Source organism: Geospiza fortis, unplaced genomic scaffold (assembly GCF_000277835.1).
Source record: "Geospiza fortis unplaced genomic scaffold, GeoFor_1.0 scaffold221, whole genome shotgun sequence".
Taxonomy (NCBI): Eukaryota; Metazoa; Chordata; class Aves; order Passeriformes; family Thraupidae; genus Geospiza; species Geospiza fortis.
Window position 1 is genome coordinate 1365165 of NW_005054395.1, and position 23723 is coordinate 1388887.

At 41.1% G+C, this 23723-nt stretch overlaps 1 protein-coding gene and 1 long non-coding RNA gene across 2 annotated transcripts in view; one reads left to right on the plus strand and one right to left on the minus strand.

The window, feature by feature from the left end:
* The window catches only part of ANKFN1 (ankyrin repeat and fibronectin type III domain containing 1), a 103101-nt gene that overhangs the window by 71249 nt on the left and 8129 nt on the right, over nt 1-23723 (plus strand). The window contains exons 7-16 of the mRNA XM_014308954.2: nt 697-794; nt 1391-1481; nt 4749-4856; nt 10715-10814; nt 11937-12069; nt 12679-12795; nt 16024-16239; nt 18309-18475; nt 19885-20035; nt 21813-21981. Of these exons, the coding sequence (XP_014164429.1) occupies nt 697-794; nt 1391-1481; nt 4749-4856; nt 10715-10814; nt 11937-12069; nt 12679-12795; nt 16024-16239; nt 18309-18475; nt 19885-20035; nt 21813-21981 (1350 nt within the window). The remainder of the gene's footprint in view (nt 1-696; nt 795-1390; nt 1482-4748; nt 4857-10714; nt 10815-11936; nt 12070-12678; nt 12796-16023; nt 16240-18308; nt 18476-19884; nt 20036-21812; nt 21982-23723) is intronic.
* LOC106631925 lies at nt 1175-2320 on the minus strand. Its single transcript, XR_001335671.1, has 3 exons — nt 2249-2320; nt 1841-1935; nt 1175-1551 (listed from the first exon to the last, which is right to left on the minus strand). It is a non-coding gene; the product is annotated as an uncharacterized LOC106631925 (long non-coding RNA).

Here is a 23723-nt window from a genome sequence, read left to right on the forward strand (position 1 = left end):
ATCACATTTTGGGCTGAAGGAAAGTTGGGAGGGGTCTGTCAGCCCAGCAGCACCCAAATCCCTCTGAAGGTGGATTCAGCTTACCAGGTCATGGTGGAGCTCTGTAACTGCAGTGACCAGAGCAGCAGCAGGCCTGGCCAGGAGAGCCAGAACCACTGAAACCAACCAGGAGGCTCCAGTGAGTGTCTGGTCCAAGGAGAATATTTCTATCCTAATTAGCCAAGGGTAGTTTGTGGGCCTGAGGAGCCAAAAGGACTCTCTGCCCATGCCCACCTGTGCAAATGCAATGCAAGTCATTGCAAATCCAATGGTTTTTGTTGGTTAGGATGTGTAAACTGCCAAATGGCATTAACAGGTCCAATTCCTTCACCTTCTCTTTTCCACTGCTTCTCTGTCTTTAAAAGGAAACTGCTTAAATGAGCACAATGGTAACTCAAAGTAATTTGTAATGCAGTCTATTTTTAAGCATTCTTTCCTGAAAAGCTTTTGAACAATATTTTGGGTTTATCTTCCATACACAGAGATATAATTTAATCACTGTGTACTTGCTATACATTACTGTTGAACATGACTTTTAGTACCCACATGGACTGGGAAACTGCTAGGAGAAAAGTTAACCTGTGAGTGATTCAAGTCCTTTGGCTTCTCTGCTTGGACTGGTACCTGACTTGATTTTCTCCTGCTATTTGTTTCTAGTGGAATGGAGCTCTTCAGAAGACTTTTCTCCTTTGGCTGGTGAAATAATTATGGATAATCTTCACTCTTTGAGGTGCTCCATCACAGGTCTCAGGACGGTGAGTTCCAGAGGACTCATTTAGACCTTCATGGCTTGGTCCCCGCAGTGATACAAAGAGAATTTGCACCACCACCCTTGGAAATCACTGCAGAGCCTTTCCTGTAGCAGCATGTTCCAGTGATTGAGCATGATATGTCTGGTAGCCATAATCCAAAAGTCACAAAGGAATAGAACCAGGTTTTGAGTTATCATTCTCAGGAGAAATTGGGAAACACTGGAGCAAAAGCTGCTGTTTTCTGGATCATGGGAAAATCAGTGCAGATCAAAGGCTCTTGAGAAATCTAGACCTGACTCTGATGACCAATACCTCAAATAACAACCCTTTCTCTTCTCTTTCTTCCAGAAATGCACATGTTGATGGCAGTCATTCTCCTTTTTGTTATTTGTCTTTGATATCTATTTTACACCAAACAGAATTGAGTCTCAAACCTTGTCCTCAAATCTTTGTAGTATGTTTCAATTGATCATGGTGCATTTAAATTATTAAAACTATTTAAGGCGAAAAAAAATCTTTGTGAGGCACTGCTTTGCAGTTGTTACAGCCAAGATTTTGAATCCAGTGATAGTTTTGACTCCAGTTGTTTCCATTTGCAGGGCCAGAGATACTATGTCCGTGTCTCAGCATACAACATGAGAGGATGGGGACCTCCATGCAAATCTACTCCTGAATATGCTTCTCCTTCAAGTAGGTGGGGTTGGTCTGGCCTCCAGTTTGCTTAGTGATGTTGGAGTTCTCAATGTAATTGTCATGCCATCTAGGAGTGAAATAAATAATAAAACTCAATTCTTTCCAGCCCTCAAAAATTAAGCAAAATAATAATTGATGTATATTTATGTCTCAGCTTTTATTCTTCTCCAGTCCTTTGACAGAAAATTGTTTTCTAGTCATTAACACTTTAAAAAGTTAGAAATATTTTAATCTTCATTTCTCTTAGTAGAGGTCTGATATACGGAACTTCATTTTTCAGTACATTAATAGATTAAAACCTGATTCTGAGCTGCTAGAAGCGAAACACAAGTATCTCACGTAGTTTTATGCTTTACCTTGTAGCATTACCGATCCCATTCACTGGACCACTCTTACAGCATCCTGTACATAAAATACTCCAGTGTGGACACACATGGTGGTAGGATGTAGCCTGTAAATGTTGCAGAAATGTCAAAAAGAAAATGTTCCTTATCCAGCCTCTGGCAGTCTTCTCAAACTTCATTAGGGCTATGAGTTGTCATTTGTAATTTTTAATCTATTATAATCACATTGCATTGTTAGTTGCTTTTCCAGACTTAGCGTTCCCTGCCAAACTGGCTCAGTGTATTACAGCTCCTCTTGTATTGATTAATGCAGTAAAGTGGGACTTCTCTTTTCTATTGCATTAACACTAGTTTTTATTAGGCTAATGTAGCAATTTAATAACCTTGCATGCTAATGTGAAAAATTATAACAAGCTGTACCTACTCTCAGCAGTCATAATGGAGAGGTTTGGATAAATAAGGCTTTTGCATTACCATTGTCCCATTTTGCTTCATTTTTTTCTTGTGTTTTCTCCAGAACAATCCCAGAACTAGGCTAAAGAAATATTCTGCTTGAGAACAAAAATGGGCTACAATAATGGGAAAAAAATCTACTGTGGATAACTGAATAACTTGGTAATGTGCAATTACCTTGACTGTAGCCAGGTGTAACTACACAGGACTTGGCCGCAGAAACCCAAAATTTACATCAGCTGGGGGACATATTCTTTCACAGTAGCTGCCAGTTATTCAGCCAAATATCCCCAAAGAAGGAGCACTCCTGGCAAGACAGGTGGTATTTAACACTGCAACTTTGTATGATGTGAATTTTGCTTTCAGCATATTGCATTCTCTTCCCTTTTTATAGTCCCCTGCTATTAACCTTCTGAAATCTGACATTAGGTGCCAGACCCAAAGTTTTGGGGTGTGAAGGAAATCTTCCTGCAGATTTCAGTGGATCAGCACAAAAGCCACGGAGAGAATTCTGTTCATTTCACTTGTACAGTATCTCAGGGTGCTAAGAGTACAGAAAGTTCTGTAATTGCTGGGTTTAGGGCCACATGCTTAAGTTTTACAGTAAGATCAGCAGAGCCTAAATGCAAATCTTTTCATTAAGTAATACTCACATTAGAGAGACAAGATGTTATTTACCATTGCAGTTACTGGGGGCAGAACTTCCTTATTCATGACTGCCTTCACTACTGGTTTTGAAAAGCAGAAGATTTGTGCTTGGCAAGGAGGCAGCAAGCTGACATTACACCGGTGCTGCATAACAAAATATGGCTCTGAGCTAAAATTTAAATGAGAATACATTAATGCTCTACAAAGTTGTCTGTATCAGCAGCCATGAGAATATGCAGGGGAAAGGAAAGCTTCAGGGCCTGACCCAGTCCAATCCCAGAGCATCAAAGGCTGGTGACACTCTTGGACATGTGTCTGTGTGTGATGACAGGGAGCACTTGCCACTTGCCCCACACACAGCAGCAGCCTGTAAAGTGGTGGCCAGCATTGTGCAGCTTCTCTGTGAAATCCCAGTAGACAGAAATATTTCTAGGCTTATTCATGATCAGGTGAGTGATAGACAATGACAGAAGCTGGTCTGGTTTCTGTGTAATTTTCAAGGTAGTCAGTAGTGTGGAGGTTCAAAAAGATTGGAAACCACTGGGACAGAGAAATCACAAGGTTTGTTGAAACTCTACCAGTCTGATAACACCAAACACTTTGATACTGGTGAGTTCCAGCTGGTCCCTCCTGGCTGCTCACAGGAGCTCTTTTGCCCACACTGAGCAGTAACTGCAGCTGGCCCTGATGTCTGCAGTAGCACAGAGCACACAGGACAGCCCCTCTTTGGCTGTCACACTGCCCACAGGCTATCAGGATACCAAATGTCTTCTCTTTCCAGCCTTTCATGGGGCTTACTCTGGCTGCTACACTAAATGTAAATAAACAGGTATTTATAACCCTGGCATAGTGAGCCCATTGGAAGGAATGCTTGACTCCAAACTTGCACTAGAAACTGGATCTGTATATTTAGTGAGTGAGCAAACTGCTGGTGGCTATGAGTACGTACACGGCCTCTGTGCCAGCAAGATGGGAGCATGTCTCCTGTGCAGACAGATCTCTTAATACCTTGATCCACCATTCCTTTGGGCCAGGAAACTGGTGCAATGAGCTTTTCTCATTATAATCAAAGTATGAAAATAGCCAAGTCTGGAATTAAAGAGCTCCTTTCTGAAACACACAGTTTCTTCCTATTTGTGATGAGTTTGTTTTTTAAAATGAAGACTGAGATTCTCATTAGCAGCAAGTGAGTGAAAACAAAGTCTGTTGGAGGTTGAATGTGTGTGGGACAAACGCAGCAGGTTTTTGCCTCAGGAGTGCAGTGCTGAGCAGCCCATGGCTCCAGGACAGGAACTGCCGGCGTTTGTTCAGGCCTCTGCTGAGAGCAGATCTCCAGAAGTCATTTTACTCCAAGCATGTTTCTCTGGCTACAGGGCGAGCTCTGGGGGTAGGAAGATGTTCATTCTCTGCTTTGCAGAACTGTAGGTGAGTTGTGGAGCCTCCTGGTGTCGGCAGGAGTGGCAGAAGGAGCATTGTGTGACCTTGGTGAGGGGCTGAGTGCCAGGACAGGCTGAGAGCAGGCCTGACTGCAGCACCAGAGCCCATTCATGGAGACAAACAGCCATGGTCAAGTCAGTCACTACAGGAGCTTCTCAGAGCTGCTTGTGAGCTCTTTGTTAATAATCATTATGATTAATCACCCAGCTGGCACAAGGCAAAGAAACCTCAGTGTACAAGTAACAGCCGACTTAGAAACAACTCCTGCCTGCCGAGATGTAAAACTCCTCTGGAGCCGAGAAGCACCAGAGGCAACAAAATATTTTTAGACGCTCTCCTGCACCTTTGTGTTTCATTTCTGTTTATTTCCTTTGTTCACTAGACTGGAAAGACTGCAGTGGAAGAGAGCCTCGGCACAGGGGCCACACGGAGGCCCTGGAAGGGCTCCTGCAGCAGGTCCGAGCCGCGCACCAGCACCACAGCTGCAGAGGTGAGCAGGAGCGGCTCTGCTGGGCACCGGCTGCAGCCTCGCTGCTGCCTGTCATTTTTAGCAGTTTTCTAACTAGGTCATACCTTCTCATTCATCAGGAAAAGAAAGATATTAATATTGGCCCATCTGGAATCACTTTAGCCCACTATCTCGCTCTTAACCCTTGAAATTAGTTGGATGAAAATGTCTGAAGGCTGTAATGTGCACACACACAGGCACTTTCTCTCTCCATACCCTACACACCTACTGATTTGTTTTTCCCCACAAATTAGTTTCACACAGGATTCCACTAAAATGTTTCAAGGAAGGCTTTTATATTTTTTCATATAAAGAAATACTTTAGACAGTTAACAACTGGTTTGGATCAAAAGGGGGGAATTGCTGCCTCCAAATGGAAGATACTAAGTGGATGGCATGCCAATCCATAATGAAAAATACTTGCACAATGCAATGGGAAGATAAGATTGCTACATTTCAAAACAGAATGGATCAAAACTAGGAGAGAGTTCAAATCTCAGCCAATCTTCATTCATGAGAAACAGACTGTGCCTTTAATAGCTCAAGAGCCAAAGCAACATCTTGGCATTCTTTCTAGAGCCTATATAAAAACTCCTGTTCTGTATGGGTTGTTGAAAAGTACTATTTATTTTCTTAAAATAAAGTTCTAACTGGAATAAAAATTGCAAAGGGACTTACTTAAACAGAAAAGTTAAACTATCATGAAGTTTTCATTTTTCTTCACCTAGTATGACTGATGTGTCAAGTTGCATCAACCGATTTAAAATCATAGAAATATTTTGAGCTAAAATCATCTGGCTGAAATGAAAAGATGCAGCCTTTGTTCTTTACATGCAAATTTGTAACCATCACACTGATCCACAGTCTGACACAACCCATTGTAACCATAGCAACTTAAACTATCCATCTATGATGCTTGGAAAGGAGATATTGCAAGAAAATGTTGTTTCCCTAATTAAAATTCATGCAAACATTATCACTTGCAGGTGGTCTTGGTACTGAAAATACAGATTATGTATTCTATCTCTTACATGGCTTTTTGTGCTATTAAAGAAGGGATTTTTGGTGGTACAGTTTTTCCTTTCTGGAGTTAGTGCCTATCTCAGCTCTTTCAGGCCACCTTTCAAGTCAACAGGGACTAAGTGATGGAACATCTGAAAATATTCTTAGTATAAATTGTTTTACTGACATAGCAGCCCAGAACAAAAGCAGTTATAAACATCATGCAGAAAATACCTCCTTTTGACATTCTGACACCAGTGCCTGCTTCTTATAAAATTTCACTGCTCCTGAAATTAACCCCAGTCTCAAAACTGAGCGAAGATCGCTTCATTGTTGATTTCCTAACACCTTTTCCTTGAATAATAAATTACAATACAGAAAATGTGTTTAGCTCAGAACATTTTCTTCTGTGCCTGAAAGGCTGTGGGACCTCACATGGGGCAGTACCAAACTGGAGTCAGCTTGAGCAACACCCTTGCCTTCAACCAAATAAAAATCTCATAATTGCTTGTAATGCTAGCATTACACAGTAGTATATAAATCAGCATGGTATCATCATAGGAGAACCTTTGGAACTTTCCTTAAATATATGATGATGTCAATCCCTTTTATTTCACTAATTTGGTAAGAAAACAAAGTTTGCAGGAAAAGTAAGAATTATGACATCACTTTGACTCAGAAATTTTATTCTGATATTTATCAGCCTCAGTGGAATCTGAGGAGTTTGATCAAGGATCTGAGATAAGCTTCTCAGAAAACCCCAAATAACAGCTTTCACTTAATGTAATACAGAGGCTTGATTTCTATTCTTAATTTATGTATATTAGCATGATTGACTGACAGGGTGGAAGTCAGCCTGGCCCTGCTGTTTACACACAGGCTGAGGACCTGCCCAGGCATTTTTCTGTTCTTTGCCATGATTCCCTTTACCACATTCCAGTTAATGCCAACCTTGGGATCTCTGTTTGCCCCATCTGTTGTAGAGCTGTCACTAAACAGCTGGACATTGTTTGAGGAAGATCCTTGACTCTGCCTCCAGTGCTGATGAGCTGTGAGAGCAGAGCCAGGCTCTGCAGGAACCAGAGCTCAGTGGGAACAGAGCTGGGATCAGTCCTGGTGCCCCACAGTGATTCCTGTGCATTCAGTGGAGCAGAGCTGGGATCAGTCCTGGTGCCCCACAGTGATTCCTGTGCATTCAGTGGGAGCAGAGCTGGGATCAGTCCTGGTGCCCAGGCACCCCCAGTGCCCCACAGTGATTCCTGTCCCACTCGGGCTGGCTCCAAGGGCAGGACAAGTGACAGGAAGGTGGAAAAAACTGAGAGTCATTTTTTTCCAATCTGAATGGTCTGAGATTATCTGAACAATGCAGGCAAAAGCCTCAGAAGCCAGAGGAGCTGGAGGACAAGGCTGTGTGCTGCTGCTCCTGTGGGATCTGGGAGGGGACATTGCCCACATTCCAGGCAGATCTTTGCCCAAGTCTGTTCATTCAGGCTCTGCCTTCTGCCCCGTGCTCTGCATTGCAGGCGCTGCAGAAAACAAGCTTACAAAAATACCAGGAAGAATACACTGGAATGTACAGTGAGTTTAAGAGCTTTTGGAATTAGATCAGCTGTTGCTTTTGAACCTGCTCTGTGATATGATGAAATCTCCTAGGGAATTACTTAGGAAGCTTTGCTTTCATATGTTTAATCTTCTGGAAAACCCTGATGATTACAAACAACAGTCATCCATTTGTCTTCATAATTCCATGCTACAGACTATCATAACTGACTTAGAACAATTGTATGTCCTGGCAACACTTCAAATATATTTTTAAGTATTTTTTTCTTTGAGATCTTTATTTCTAAACAATTCAGAGTGGATTAAGTAATTGTGTGACGCTTCATTAGAAAGGAACCCAACTCTTCGGTAGAATTCTTACCAGATATTTTCCTTCTGAAATTCAGTTGAAATGTATTTTACTAGACAAGTCAGAGGTGAAATAAAAATGTTCTCATTTTAATTTGATTCACAAGCAAAGTACATAGTTTTAATTGCATTTAGCAAAGAGAAGGATCTCTGATTCCACAAGGCATTTAAGATGTTTAAATTATATTTTTTGTGAGAATATACAAAAGTAGACTTGAAAACCAAGCTATAGACTGAGAAGTTCAGGTTGAGAATTTAAGAAGAGACCCCAGATGCACACAAGCTTGATGGGATGGTTCTTATTCTTCCAATAGGTTGCTGCTTTTAAGTATGGGTTTAAGTTACATAAAAAACTGCAAAGAAATCTTTATACACCCTCTACCTCCAAAGAGAAAGGCTGCCAATGTCATAAATACACCTTCTTATTTACTTGTTGCCTATTTCAGATCAGGTTTGAATGCTTCTGATCTAAATCTAATCACTGGAAATTCTCCCATCTTGGCTGCTATGTGCTCACTCCCAGGCTTCTATTAAAAGAGCTCACAGCTCAGTTTCTGTATCATTTGTTAATATAAACTTACTGTGTTGCTACTGGTGCTTTTCTATGAAGGTTACTCTATGTTATTTATTAGTTAATTAAGTAACAGACAAAGTTCCATTTCCTGCAGATCCAAATTATCCTTTAATCTCAGCTCCATGTTTTCTGGCTTCTAGACACACAATACTGTAAAATAAAAGCAAACAGCAATATAGGAGAGTTTACCATCTCCATCTAGTTTTACATTAATTCTTTTGCTGTTGGCTTCTGCAAAGCTGTGGACTAAACCCAAACCACTAAATAGACCAATAACATATACTTCACTTGTAATGTGCCCTCTTATTTTCATGCTGAAGTCTCTTGGTGTTTTATACAAAATTATGTTGCTTTGCCTTCAGTAATTTCCTCCTCCATTCCCTCTGTATAGATGGAGGGAATACAGAAGAAAATAATTAGAATGAAATTTATATTCCTAAATTGATCTTAACCTTGGAAGAGTGAAACAGTAAGAAAGGAGTTATTATGTAGCATTTGGTTTGCATTACTGCAATACACTGAAAAAAAGTTCACAGTAAAATAATCATTATCTGAGGAGATATGGATAGAAATACAAATGAATATTTTTAGAAGGAGAAGAAAACAAAGGAGTAGTCATGGATTTGGATGAGTCTGTTTAAGCTGAAGAGTGAATTGGAGAATATGTCATGAGGAACAAGTTTGCGCTGGAAAGACAATGGATGTGATGATCTAATAAGTCTCATACATCTGAACTGTATGATTTCACCCTCAACAGAACCTTGTTCTCTTTGTACTCGCTGTTCCACACAGCAGTAATTATTGCTAACAATGTGTCTGCTTGCTGGGGCTTTCAATGTGCCAATCGTGGTGCAAATTTATTCAGCATTTAAAATATGCTGAGCACTTCCACAGATGGGGTTGTGAAAACAGCAAATTTAGATGTTCTTCAAATATTCAAAATTAGAACTCACCAGGGAGACACAGGCAGGCCCCTCCTATTCTGCACCAGAGGTAAGTGGGAAATACTCTGAGAACACCTGAGCAGATGAACTGCAGCTTTCAGCAAGTGGCTCTACATGAGTCATGGGTTTTTCCCACTGGAGAAGGGTGTCCCTCAAAATGTTTCACACTTCAGTCTGGATGGGCATCCATGCTTTATCCAAATAAGCAGTCAGATCCTGCAAAAGTGAGATGCACTTTCACAGTGACATTTTTTGTTTTGTCTTTCTTTTCATATCACAGCAAATATCTAAATAATTAACTCCATTTTTCAAAGTATTTCTGCTGTTTCTCTTGTAACAACATTAAACAGCACAGACATTGCAAAAACCAAAACCAAACCCAAACAGTGTTAAATGCCCATTGCTTTCAAATCCAGGTAAGAACAGCAACTGCCAGTACATTATAAAGTCCTGCATGTCCCTGATTGCCACCTCTTGGTGTCCCCTCCAAACCTGGCACAGGCACACAGGGCTTCACAGCTGTTACACAGAACTCGTGACTTTCAATGCCCATGGGAAGATATTTCCTTGGCTTACAAGGCCATGCATGAGAGAAGACATTTAGTCAAATTCATCAAAGAGAAAATAATGCAATGTATAAAAATTTAACAGTATTTTTCTTAGGACATTGGGACAATTTTATAAAATTCTTCTATTGGAGAGCTGGCTCAGAGATGCTGGCAGGCACACAACAGGTCTCAGCTTTGACATGAAATGAACAAAAGAATTTAACACCTCTTCCTTGGACTCCAGATTACTAGGGAGCAAAGGTAACTGTGGAAGCTCTGAGGCAATAATGAGTGGAAGCTGTTGTGATGGAGAAAAAAATCCAAGCAACAGCAGATGTATTTAATGTGATATAGAGAAAGATGAGGGTTAATCTGGTCTCCTCAAAGCTTTTCCTTAGGTTTCACTGGTGATGCTGGGATGTCAGTGTCAGCCAGTGCACCAGTTATTCATTTCGTAGAAGCTCAAGCTACATGTGGTAAGAAATTTAGAAATTACAACATCTTAAAATGTTGACTGATGATTCAAATCCCTTCCTGGGTTTTTGAGACCACTTGTAAAATTCCCATCCTCTCTGAGCGTTTAGAATGTGTAGGGCTGGTTTAAGCTTGCCTCAGAGCAAAACAGCTTTATCTTGTCTGAGTTTGCAGCAAGTAAGGAAATTGTCTGCTGCTGTGTATCACTAAGTTAATGAAAACATCATCAAAGGGTTGCATTTGAGCATCTTTCTAAATGTTGTCTTTTGAAAGGAATGTAATGGGCACTGACTGAAATTTAGTACTGTGGTTCAAGAAACAAAGATTTTTTATGAGACACTAACTGAAATTTAAGAGCTGGGTTGGGTTTGCTTCTTTTTCCCATTTCAGAAAGTTCTAAATTACAAAATGCTGGTCGCAAGCAATCGGTTTCCAGAAGCCTGAAGCACCTTTTCCATTCATCTAACAAGTTTGTGAAGACTCTGAAACGGTTTGTCATTCCTTCTCTGTTCCAAGCATTCTGAATTTTGGCAGTTGTTGTTCTGTATTAGAGAAAAGAACCTTAGAAATATGTGAATATGCCACTACTGATGAGACAGCAATTGGTCAGAATGAACTGATAAAATCGCAGATGTGTAAGACTGGTCCAGCTCCTACTGAAATCAATAGAATTTTTTCCTTGTTACTTTTGGAAGTGGATTCAAATTGTTACAGAGTGAAATATTCTGTGTAAACCCAAAGTGCAGCTACTGAGCTGTTTGAAAGCACTTCCTCTGTTGCTGCTCATTAATGAAACTACAACATTTATTCATTCATAATATAAAGCACAGAGCTCAAATAACACTTGAATAGTCCACTGGCAACAAGCTACACATGTACAACTCTGACATCCTCAGCTGGGTTTGCAGCCCACTGTGACCCAACTCTCAGCCCTAATTATTTGTTTTAGCAAATGGAAGTTGCTTATTCTGGATTTTTTCTTCTTCCATTGCCAGGAGTGTTCAATTTGCATTTTTTTCTTTGTATTTTGATAAGATTTTGATTCTTTCAGAAGAGCTCTCCAGAGTCTTCAAATTCCCTGCAGTAACTACTTAACATATGTAACTAATTGTGAGGGTAAATATTGAAAGGAATAATCTCTATAAACAGGTTTGCAGATATGTTGGCCAAATTACACTCAATTATACCAATGTAAATCCATAATAACCCACCTGATTTCAATTGAGTTACTTCAGATTTGCTCTGAAGTAAAGGAGTGCAGAACTAAGCACATTATTGATAAGTTTTAGTAAAATTTCTGATTTCTAAAGGGCATAAGGCCTCCATTGTGTACTGTGTACTCTGGCAAAATTCTCACTGAAACTGATGTCACTGGCTTGCACAGATCCATAATCTCTTAGATTCAGGTGGTCTCACATCATCTAAAGTGAAAAACTTCCCAGTTTTTCAGAATTTACTGACTGAAGATGCATGACCTTACATTACACAGAAGTTTAGACCAAGTGATTCACTTTGTCTCATCAGAACTTGACACCTATGATTCTTTGACTAAATTTGGCATGGATGTGAATAGACATGAAAGGTGTTTGATAGTGTTTCCTTCTCTCTTTAGGGGACTCTACTTATCTGTTATACTTTTTTACAAAGACAATTTGTTAGTAACCAATGAAGATCAAATCCCAATTGTGGAAATCGATGACTCTCACAGTAGTTCAGTTATGCAGGATTTCCTGTGGTTCACAAAGGTAATGGGAGTCTAATTTCATCTATTGCTTCTGCAAATGTGTTGCTAGCAATGCATAGCCTTTAGCTCATCACTCTGAATGTATGAAATGATATCAGTAAAAAGCTGAATGATGAAATGCTCTATCACTCATGTTAAAGGCAATTTTCACAAACCAGTCATGTGGATTAAATCCTGACTGGGCCACTGACAGTGATACAATTAACTCTTAAGGTATGATCCTAGGTGAGTGATTGCTATGTGGGTACTTACAGGTTTTATGGACATTTAGAGCAAGAGCCTAAAGAAATAACCAGGGGTTTTAAATTTGGTATTGTGGTTGTGCCATCACTCAAGTTGTCTCACACTACTTTTTTTATACCATAAAGAACAGTAAATCAGCTTTGCACAGCAGTCCAAAATCAATTGAAACAGGTTCATGATGTTTACAGAATACCTCCCGTGTGAGTCAGTATCTGTGCCATGTTTATCCAGTCAGCTGATTGCCGTCTGCAGAAACACAAAATGTGAATATCTACTGATTTTTCAAGTCCAAATTGCATTTTAGAATCACTTCTGCTTTTGCAAGTGCTGAGAACAAGAACTGGTTGAAGTGGATGTGTTTTTGCAGCTGTCGTGCATGTGGGATGACATCAGGTGGCTGAGGCAGAACATGGCAGTGTCCGTGTCCTCATCCACCGCGCTCCAGGCCAGGCAGAAGATGCTTTCAGCAGCAGCACAGCTACAGGTGGGTCCCATGGCATATTTCTGGCTCTTAGCTCAATGACTTTCTGCTCTGCAAAGGACAGAGCTGCAAGCTGTCCCTAGAACTGTTCTTTGGAGCAGCAATCTCATCTGCAGAGAAATGAGGCACTGAGTCTCTCCTGCCAGGAAGGATGGAGTTATAATAGAAGTAAAGAGCAGGAATAACAAAGAAAAGAAACAATAGGAAAAAAGAACAAAATAAATAGACAAAGAAACAAACAGATATGAACCAGTAAATAATGACCAGGCAGAGAAGCCTGTGAGTTTGCAGATTGAGAATTCAAAGTTATAATCCTAATATTTGCTGCTTCACAGACTCTTACAGGCCTATTCATTATTAATTATTAATCTCTTAATAAAGCATTTAAAGTCTGTTCTATTCCAGCCCCTGCTACAGATGCAAGCTGAGTGTTACTGAACAGGTCACTTAAATCCTTCTGTGTCTCAGTTCACTACATGTTATGCAAATAGAAATTACACTTTCTTCAGCAGAACATTTCTACCTTTATTGTAAAGCTTTGAAGCTGGGTTAAGCTGGGTTTCACAACAACATGAAATCTCTAGATGGCAGGCAGACACTTTCATTGAAATAGTAACTTTTGTGGGAAAATACATTTTCAAAAAGCTGTGTGTATGGTTGTTATGGAAAAAGTATATCCAGGCCTCACTTTCTCCTACCTTTTGTTGAAGTCACCAGAACTTCCCAGAAGATCAGTGGTGCCCTGCTGGCATTACTGCAGATGCTCAGTGCTGGACCCTGCTGGCCACACGTCCCCCCAGGCTGGGTCACAAGGACCTGGTGTGCAGCCCCCCGCTCACTGTGGGGCCATTGCTAACAGTATGCATGGGGGGGTTGTTTTACACCTTGTGGTGAGCATGCTGGGCAGGAGAGCAGCCTTCCTGGGCAGCCACCTGTCTGGACTGATTTCCCCAGTGTGCCCCAAAACCCAGCCTGCTGCACATTATTGGGGGACCACCTGTGTGAGGCAGCAGCTGCTTGTCAGTCCTTTGAGCTGTCACTGGAGAAGTTTTAACTGTATCTGCCGAATGTTCCCCCTCTGGGGCTGGCTCAGCTCAGGTGGCACACGTTTGGTTAGCTCAGCTCCATCCCCTCTGTGCAGATCCCCTTGAACAAAAATCTGCCCTGGGAGATACCCAACATCCCCAGGGCATCGTGGTCTTATTGGCTACCAGAGAGGCAAAGTGCAGAGCTTGAAACACAGAGACACAGCAAATATGCCCATGTGGTGTATTCCCTGCTGAAGTTTTGCCAAATTTATTGCCCTAAATGTCTGTTCTGTTGGCTTGGTCTCTGAGGAGCACAGGCATTGTCACCCAGCTGCCAGCGGTGGGTGGCCTCATGGGATCTGCCAGTGGAAGGATCTCAATAAAGTTTATATGGTTGAATACTTTTTATTGAGGCAGTTAATAGACTGACTCTGCAGGAATTTAGGACAGAATGGAAAAGATCAGTGATGACACAGCTGCTCAGGGACTAGATCAGTAGACTGAGAGACAACAGGGACTGCAACTTTGCCTGTTGTTACCACCAGACAGCTAAAGCAAACAAAGCACAAGTGATGCTGTAACACACTAAGCAGACACAAAACATTTTAAGGGCATGAATCAGTCCCATATTGATATTAGTATGTCCCCCATTCCCTGTGCTGGAATGTCATTCACAACACAGTGACAATAAAGAACTGTTTGTTTTCATCTGGGCACATTCATGTGCTGCAGTGATTAATATGACAATTAGATGGCTAAGGACTACTGCCAGGATCTGCCCCAGCTGGAGACACAGGGATTAGCACAAAATGTACACTCAAGACACCCAGAGTCAGTCAGAGAAGGGGACAAACCCCAAAAGGCAGAGCAGCTAAACAAGGCAGAGGAGATGGGCTCTCTCTATATCTATAGGATATAGACCCTAACAGTCTGCCCTAGAAAGAGATGCACAAAGCTGAAATAGACAACTTACACTGCCCAAACCCAGGCACTGTGCTGACTACTGAGAGTTTAGAAACAATTTAATAATATTAAAGTTGATGAGTAAATATTGCCTGCTAACTGCAGATAATTAATTTCAGTATAATCTATCAGTTTACAATATCATTAAATTAATGTACAACACTTTCCCAAAGATACAATGTGCTTCATTGTGAATTCAGTTTTCCTTTTACACTACCCTTCTCCCTATCCAGCTTACTGTAGATCTCTTGAAAAATCACAAAGTAATGAGCATATTTTAAATGTTATGCATTTTTCTTTACAACATCTGGGAATCTCTTCAGTGGCTGGTCACTGGATTGAGTGTGTTTGCACCTATAAGCAGATGCCTTACTGCGTGAGGAAAGGGATTTTAACCAAAATATGTATTTTATGTGGAGTCTTTTAAAATTACTTTTCTTTAATCCTCACATATTTTCCTGGAGAGCTTTGCCTTGGTAGTTTTGTGAGTTTCTGCCTGTTTTGTCTAGCACATTCTTGGTATCTGAAGTAAAAGGATTCGTTTCTCTTCAAATCCTCTGCTTCACAAACACACTCCACAGTTTACCTCCAGAATTATTTACACTCAACACAAATATGAGGGTCTCTTGCTTTTGTTGCTGAAAATAATCTGAATAATTTTTAAATGGAGATTACAGTTAATGAACATAGCAAAAATATTTAAAGTGTCTGTTATGAGTGATTTGGGGAAAAAGGAAGAATTTTATATGATCTCTGACATTTGGTTGTGGGAAGGTTCAGATAAGCACCCAGCTCTTAAGCAAGTTCAAATCAAAGGAATCACCAGCAGAACAAGTGTTTTCAAAAATAGCATCCTTCATCTTTGCATGACTGGGCAAAACGAGGAAGTTTGGCCCAAATAAGTCAATTTCTTTGCAGTAAATAGGTGAATTAATTTGCCTTTTACAAAGGCATTGGGTCATAATAGTCTTTCTGAGGTTCTCCATTAAACATTGGAGTAAACACTGCTGGACCAAATGCATCAGAGGATCCACGACTCAATCCACAAACACAACCTGAGGGAAAACATTTCCTTTTTTCACTAAATGATATGACTGTAAGGCAAGGGTTTAAGAAACACAGAATGTGTCTCATTCTTAGTGAAGCCAATAGGAGTGATGTCAATGAGCACAAAGTTATGTTTCAAATTATACTCTCCTGATATGTGATAAATAACTTTCATTTTGTATTTGTTTTCTAGAATTTGCTGGGAACTCACAATTTAGGCAGAGTTTTTTACGAGCCAATCAAGGATCGCCATGGCAATATGCTGATAGTTACTGTGAGAGAAGTGGAGAGTCTGTACTCATTTTTTAATGGCAAATGGATGCAGGTATCCAAACTACAAAGCCAGAGGAAATCCCTCTCAACTCCAGAGGAGCCAACAGCATTAGACATCTTGCTTATAACAATCCAGGTAGTGCTTTGCTTCTCTTACTGTGTGTTATTTGCTTTTGTAAAGCCTGTGCCAGAGCCCTGATTTTTGGAAGCGTCTTGTAGAATTTTAGGCCTTAGTCCAGTGCCCAATAAAATTAATGGCAAGGCTCCCATTGAGAGCAAAGACTTATATTACTTCCAGTGGATCTGAGATCAGATCCTTAATATGCAAAATATCCATGAGATTCTAAAGAAATTACTTCAAAGTCCTAGCAGAGACTAGTAGTTTCTATCAATTTCAGGAAACCAGGCTATGGAATTTTGTAGCAAGGGATATAAAAAAGCTTTAAAATTCTCTGGGATGTTCTGAAGCACCTTTACAGACACTTAGAATTTCTACACTCTGTAAGATTTTTCCATCCAACCTTGAAAACTAAATCTAGGTTTTAAACTTCACTGTTCTACTTAATCAGCTTGTTCTGTGGGGTTCAGTGTTCCTTGGAGCCTGGTATAGCCACTAAGGAATCCTTTACTGACCATAACCCTCGTTTAATTTCTGCATCACATGCTCCTAGACTTGCAATTAGAGAAATGCCAAGGTAAGGACTGATCTCAGAAGCTGCTTGGCACACTCAGCTCAGTTACCATCCCTGAGTGGGGGTTCAGCCCTTCAAGAATTATCTCTGAACACGCATTAAACAGAGACAGTCTATGTTAAGATTAATACATGTTTTCTGTAGGTAACAGTAGCCAATCTCCCTAAAACTGTTGCACAATTACCAAAATACAAGACAAATCATTGTCTTAGTCCCTTCTTTAGCACTGTTCATGAGATGATGGCTGCTGTGGTTAATTTTTGAATTAGAGGCACTTTCTGGGGCACAGATTCTGCTTTTCATACCGGGAAGTGACAGGCAATCAAAATATATGTTACCAGGTTTTAGGAATGTTAAAAAATTTCCAAAAGACAATAAAACTTACCTGATCTATGCTAGATTTAATGTATTACAATGTGTTAAAGGTGCAGAAAATTGTCAATCTGTGCAAAAGTTTTATATTAGGAAAAGCAAACTAAAGTGCTGATCAGATTTCCACAGAGATCCTAGTGGAAAAAATGTTCCCCTAATGGTTTACACATTCCTATCTAATGCCCACCCTTTCTTCTATTACTTGTTTAATCATCGAGTGGGTATTTTGTTCATGAAGTGCCTGGGAAAATGAGGGTCTAATTGCACTGGTCAGAGCCAAGCATAGCACTGGCAGATAATTTGATGGTTCCAAGAGCAAAGGCATAGGGCCAGGTGTCTTAATCCTCACCCACTGCAGAAGCACACATTTCTCAGGATGGATGGCAGCAGACATCATTTTTCAGGTAGTTTTGGAGAACTGCTATACATAGCTCTAAAAATGTCTCCTGGCCTCAGCAAATTCACCATCAATACTAATTTCTTCTAAGCTCTATTTGTTGATAAAGATATTTGTTCAGAAAACGCTGCCACTTGTTCAGTTTTGCAAACTACCAACCCCCATGCTGACAGAGATCTTCCTGTTGACAGCAGGTGATACAGAGCAGGTTTCGGAGAGATGTGGGCTGGGATCTCCTTGGGGACAGTCCTGGCTCCTGCAGCCCCTCTCTCACAGCTCTCCCCCCAGTGCTGCTCTGCTCCCTCTGTGCAGTCACCAACCAAACCCAAACCAGGGAACTGCTCAGCTGAAAAACAACTGCTCCTTTTCCCAAGTTGTTTTCCAGAGGAATCAGTTCCCTGACCTGGCTCACCACTGAAATGATCAGACAGGAGGCAGAGGTGGGGGTTATTTAAGCCAGTTTAAACACCACAGTTGCAGAAGATTGAAACCTGAGGTTGTCAGAGCCAGTTCCTGCATGACACAGAGACCTTAGAGATCCTGTGTATGGCTTTAAGTGAGAAGTTGTCCAAGTGCACCCGAGCTACCAGAGATTATTCATATGCTTAAGCATGTGCTTAAATGCTTTTTGAATTGGGAATGACGGCTGTGAAAACATTTGTTGCTTTTTGCTCCCAAACTCTTCTGCTTATGTGAAAAAAAAAAAGAGGAGATTTTTATGTAGGACTGTTTCCCTTAAACCAGGACATACTTTCCTATCACAAACGAAGCCAGCAGCGCCTCCCTCCTGGCCTGTACCTGGGTTACCTGAAACTCTGCAGCTCTGTGGATCAGATCAAAGTGCTCGTGCTGCAGAAGCTGCCCAATGTCCTGTGCCACGTCAAAATCCGAGACAACAGCAACGTCTCCAAGTAAGTGAATATAGAGATTTACTTACACAGAGAGAGAGAGCAGTTGTTTTAAGTTTGAATCAATTGATCAAATGTTAATGCCAAGGCAATTCCTGCAGATTTGTAGGTGGCAGCATGGTTTGGCTCTGGTGTGTGGCAGAAGGCTTTGGCTCCAGGGTGTGCCATCCCAGAGAGCCCTGCTGAGCTGAACAGGTGCACCTGAGTTTCCCCAGCACTCTGAGAACCTATCCAGAGCACATGGATAGGGGCCCATTGTTTCTAAGGATGGTATTCCATGGTTATTCCAGTCCTGCACAGGGGTAGTGACCTGTTCAGGAGATCATAGCCTGCAGCCCTGACTCAGCCTGCAGTGGATTCAGTGCCACCCTTTCCACGGATTTTCACTGACTGTGGAGTGTTGGTGTGGGGAATTTTTCTGTTTATTCTCTTGTGTGGTATCAGTTTTTTTCACCCTAAACCACAGCAAACACACAGCATTTGAAAACCATCTTTATAAATTAAACCAGCCAGCAAACTTCTGTGCTTTGGAAAAGCCATTTTCCCCTTGTCCACTGCTTCCCTTATCCATTGGCAAGGGCCCTGTTTGTACTGCCTGGTCCTTGCCCAGTGGAAAACACATTTTATTGATCTTTTTCTGGAGTTTTTAAATCCTGTATCATTTCAGCAACCAGCTGAGAATTTTGCACAAGGAAAAAGGAACTGAATATTTACATAGACAAGGAGGATATCCAGAATGTAGTAGTGAATACTAACAACAATGTTGGAAGAAATAGAAAGGCTAAGGCTTCAGAGTTTATAGCAATCCCTGACTCTTGAAATTTCAGATCAGATCTTTATTTAGGAACAGATTATACCACAACTATTACTTCTCTTGTAGTGGAGTTTCCTGTACATTCTTTTTTTTTTTTTTTAATGTTTGATGCTGGCTGCTATTCAAGACAGAATACTAGGCAGGGTGAATTAGGGATTGGATCCAGAACTATGATTCCCATGTTTATCAGGTCTCAAGTAGAGACACATGGAGGAAAGCAGGAAGTTCTTTGGCTGCAGTCAGTAGAAGATAGTCCTTCACAGAGATCAAACTTCCCACTAATTGTAGCAATTTCAAATGCATGTTTTTTAAAATATTGTGGTAGATAGGGAATGCAGAATGTGAAAGAGAAAACCTGAAGTGAGAAGCCTTACTGAAATATTTCAAAGGCAGTTGGACTTCCAGAGGAATGTTCAGCCTGATGTACATGTGCTAGAAAAATAAAACTTTTCAAAGTTCAATCAAGATTGCACAAGTTTAGAATGTTTGGTATATGAGGATTAAACTATCAACAGATCCCAAATGCACATACACTGAATTCCTGCTTGTGCATTGAACTGTTGTTATATTTCTAATTTTAACTTGACTCAACATACAGAGATGAGTGGGAATGGATCCAAACACTTTCTGGCTCAGAATCTGTGGAAAGTATGGATCATACTTCAGACTGCCCTACTCAATTGTTCTTGTATGAGCTCCAGACAGCAGTGAAAGCTCTCCTCAAACAGATCAATCTACCTCTGCATCAGGTATTTGCCTTTGTGGGATTTATCACCTTTTTAAAACACCATTCTTAAGAACACAGCGGAAAGCTACAAACTGTGTCACTGAAAAGTAGGGATTCAATGTCAGGGTTGCAAGAAAAGCAAAGCAGAGTTTAGTATTCCATTATTCTGAGGGGGAACATCTTCAGTAAAACAGTTCTTGTCCCGGACATGTGAACACTCAAGGATTAAGAGGCAAATTTCAACTGCCTGCTATTGTTTTCATCTTTTAGTTAATTTGTGCAACTTCAGGCAGGTCCAAATAGGCACTTTTGCATGAAAGTTGTAGTTTTGAGCACATTTACAAAGCTGACAAAGAAAAAGAGGCATTTTTGCAGGCAAGCACAGCAAGTGACAGTTTTCTGGGAGGCTTTGAGTGAGGCTGTAGGAAAGGCCCAGTAAAGACACAGCATTTTGCTGTTCTTTTGCACACAGATGAATGTACCCCTTCTAAAACACAAAGTCCCAGACCTCCAGATTTCTGTGGGTGAGGAGAGGTGTCTGGCTTCTGGCTTTACATTTAGGTACAAGAAATGCATATGTGAATAAATAAAGTCAGGCAGAAAAATCTATGATGTGAAAGATCCATGAAAAAATAAGCTAAGAAGTTTGTTTCTTGTTTACATGAATTCCATTTTATTTTGGTCTGCAGAGGTAAAGAGGTCTTAAAGTAGAAGTAAATCATCTTTGTATCACTTCAAGGTCTGTTTGTCCAGCTAGAAAGATGTGGTCTTAAAATAAATTAACCTGGTTCTACATTTCTCGATTTTGAAAGGTTTAGGCTTTGCTTTTAAAAAGGAATCCATCAGTGCTTCACCTTCTAGCTAGGGAAGAGCCAAGTAAGACTCAAGTAAATCCAAAATTAAGACAGATGGTGTGCTGCCTTGTGGTCAGTCACTCTAATTCAATAGGGCTCTGTACAGGTCTCTATATTACTGCGTTTGCTTGGAGGTTATACCTTTTGTGCAACTTTTTTTTCTTCTTTTAGAGTTAGGGACTAAAATATTGAAATCACTGTGCAATATGTTCCTCAGCCAAGCATCTGAGCTCACCCATTGTGCCTGAGAGATAGACATCAACATGACCTTGCAGCTCAACACAGATGCAAATGGTCTGATGGCTCAGCACCAAACTTTTATGTTAATGAATTGCATTTTTAATTCCACAGATTTATTTATGTATTTTTATTATTTTTGTGGTAACTAGGAGCAGGGACAGTGGCACTGGGGCACAGCCAGGGCAGAAGGCAGTGCTGCACACAGCAGCTCTGAGCAGCCTCAGGCCACTTCTGCCTGGGCCATTTTCTCTTGCTGCAGCACTTGTTAAACCTTTTCAGGGCTGTGTTGAGGGAGAGCTGCATATTTCTCTTAACCAACCCTAAATTGAATCTTAAAGGTTTTTAATTGAATCCATTTTCATGTTTTCACATAATTATGCAATCATAATCTTGAAAAGCACATGGCATGTGATCATTTTCTGCCTAATAAGAAACATAAATGTTGTTTTCAGGGGGGTTGTGCCTGTGTGTGTTGTTTTAATGTGGAACATTGCAGCTTTAAATCTTTATTTTATGTAGTGACATGAACCCACATTTAGCCACCACCACCAACCCCCCCGCCCCAAATATTTACGTTTTAAAAAAATTCCGAGCTTGATGTTGTGCAAATTTTCTTTAATGTTTTATATCATTTGGGGTGTTGTTTATATAAGTGCCATGTTGTAATTCTCTCCTATTCCTTCCCCCGCGCGTGTCCCTGTACAGGCTAAGCACTTCCGTCTGTACACACAGGAGGTGTTGGAACTGGGTCACAATGTCTCCTTTCTTCTCCTGCTCCCCGCCTCAGACGACGTCTGCACTGCCCCAGGACAGAATAATCCTTACACCCCACACTCAGGATTTCTTAACCTCCCTCTTCAGATGTTTGAACTTGGTATAGTAGCTTGCTTCACCTAGAAATATTAACCCAGTCTCCTTATAATAAAATCACAAAGTTGTATCTGTTTTCCCCCTTGTCCCAGTGGAGAGTCAATAAATCACATGATGGCTTTGGCAACAACACTCCCTAGAACGGTGTACAAGTTACAGAGGGAGCAGGGCAGTTAAAGCATGCACTGTAGCCATCGTTCTTGAAATGCAAAGCAGACAGCAAGGCCCACAGTTATCCACTATGTGACTATAAGCTGCTTTGCAAGATGATGTTCTTTAAAACTCAGAACCAAGAGATATTACACATGACACAGCAAGGCTGGAGTCTGACAGGAGATGCAAAAAACACCTCTCTAAGTTGTCACAAGGATAATTGCTGGTTCTGTAATGGGGATTTATGCAAATCCTGATTACAGATGGTCCTACTCCAGGTCTGACTCCTTCACAGCTTTGTGAAAGGTCTGAATAGATTTTCCCACGTGAGGGGCATCTTCTTCCCTTTGATACCTGGAAAAATGCACAAGACTGTCCTATTGCTGTGGTGCAGCAAAAGCCTGTTGTGTAAAATGCCAAAGCACTGGACTTGAATCTCTTTCTTTGGAGAGCACATCTTATGCTGTAGCAGGTTCAGCTCTCTTCTTCCACTGCATTGCTGACTGGGCAGGAATTCCCCAAAACAGAGTTTTCCAGCTGTTTCACAGAAGACATAAGATGCTTTAGCTTCAAGGTCCTCTATTTCTCATTTCTTCTTCTTTGGTCCACGGAGAAAAGAAAAGGTTCCACATAAAAGCAGCTCATAAAGACTTAATAGTTCTTTTTAGAAAGAATATTAAAATGTGGGGGCTGCTGAGCCTTACATATCAGTCTGCTCTGTTTCCTTCTGGCCTGTAAAACTGGGGGTCTTTCTTTCCTCTGCCTTCAAGAAGAGAGAAAGAGATGAGCCAAAACTGATTGAGTCAGTGCACCAGGAGCACTGCAGGAAAGGCCTTAGTGGAGCTGTGTCCCAGTGATGTCCCTCTCAGATGTTTATGTGACACCATTACCTTCCTATCTCCTGTGTATCAGCGCCAAGTGCTGCTCAAATCATTTATGTAGGAAGTTAGATATTAATGGAGTGTCTTGCCTTGCCTGTGTTTCTGCAGTCACTACTCATCCATGACCTACCATCACCCAGCAACACAAATTTCATTTGGATCAGGCATTTGCAACAGCACTGGATTTATGGCACATCAGCCACAGCACACTGTGGTGCTGTGACAGCTCTGGGGGTTTCTGCTGCCTGTGGGAGGACAGATGCCAGCTGAGCTGCCACACAATTATGAGTGGAACAGCCACACAATACATGGTGTAGTCTGCCAAGGAAAAGTTGCCCCTTCAAAGGAAAGCTAATGTAAGAGTTAGCTCAGTGCTTTGGGTCACATGGCCATGGCTGCAGTGCCCTAAAGCCAGACTTTTATCTTCTGATGTGCCACCCTGAAGCCTGTTGGCCTCTGAGTATGGAGCACATCATTTCTCCTGGTGAGAGGGGCCTGCTGCCTTGCTTTGCAAATTAATGCACAGAGCATATTAATCTCTGATGCAATTCATCTCCTCACTAGAGGTTGTACAGGCTATTTGATTCTCATTAGGTGGAAAACAGGCCAGGGGCAGGAGTGCCTCTCATTTCAGGGACCCAGGGACACAGCCTGCATGGGTCTGACAAATCAACAGAGCCTGCATGGGATGGTGTGGTGCCACCAAACATGC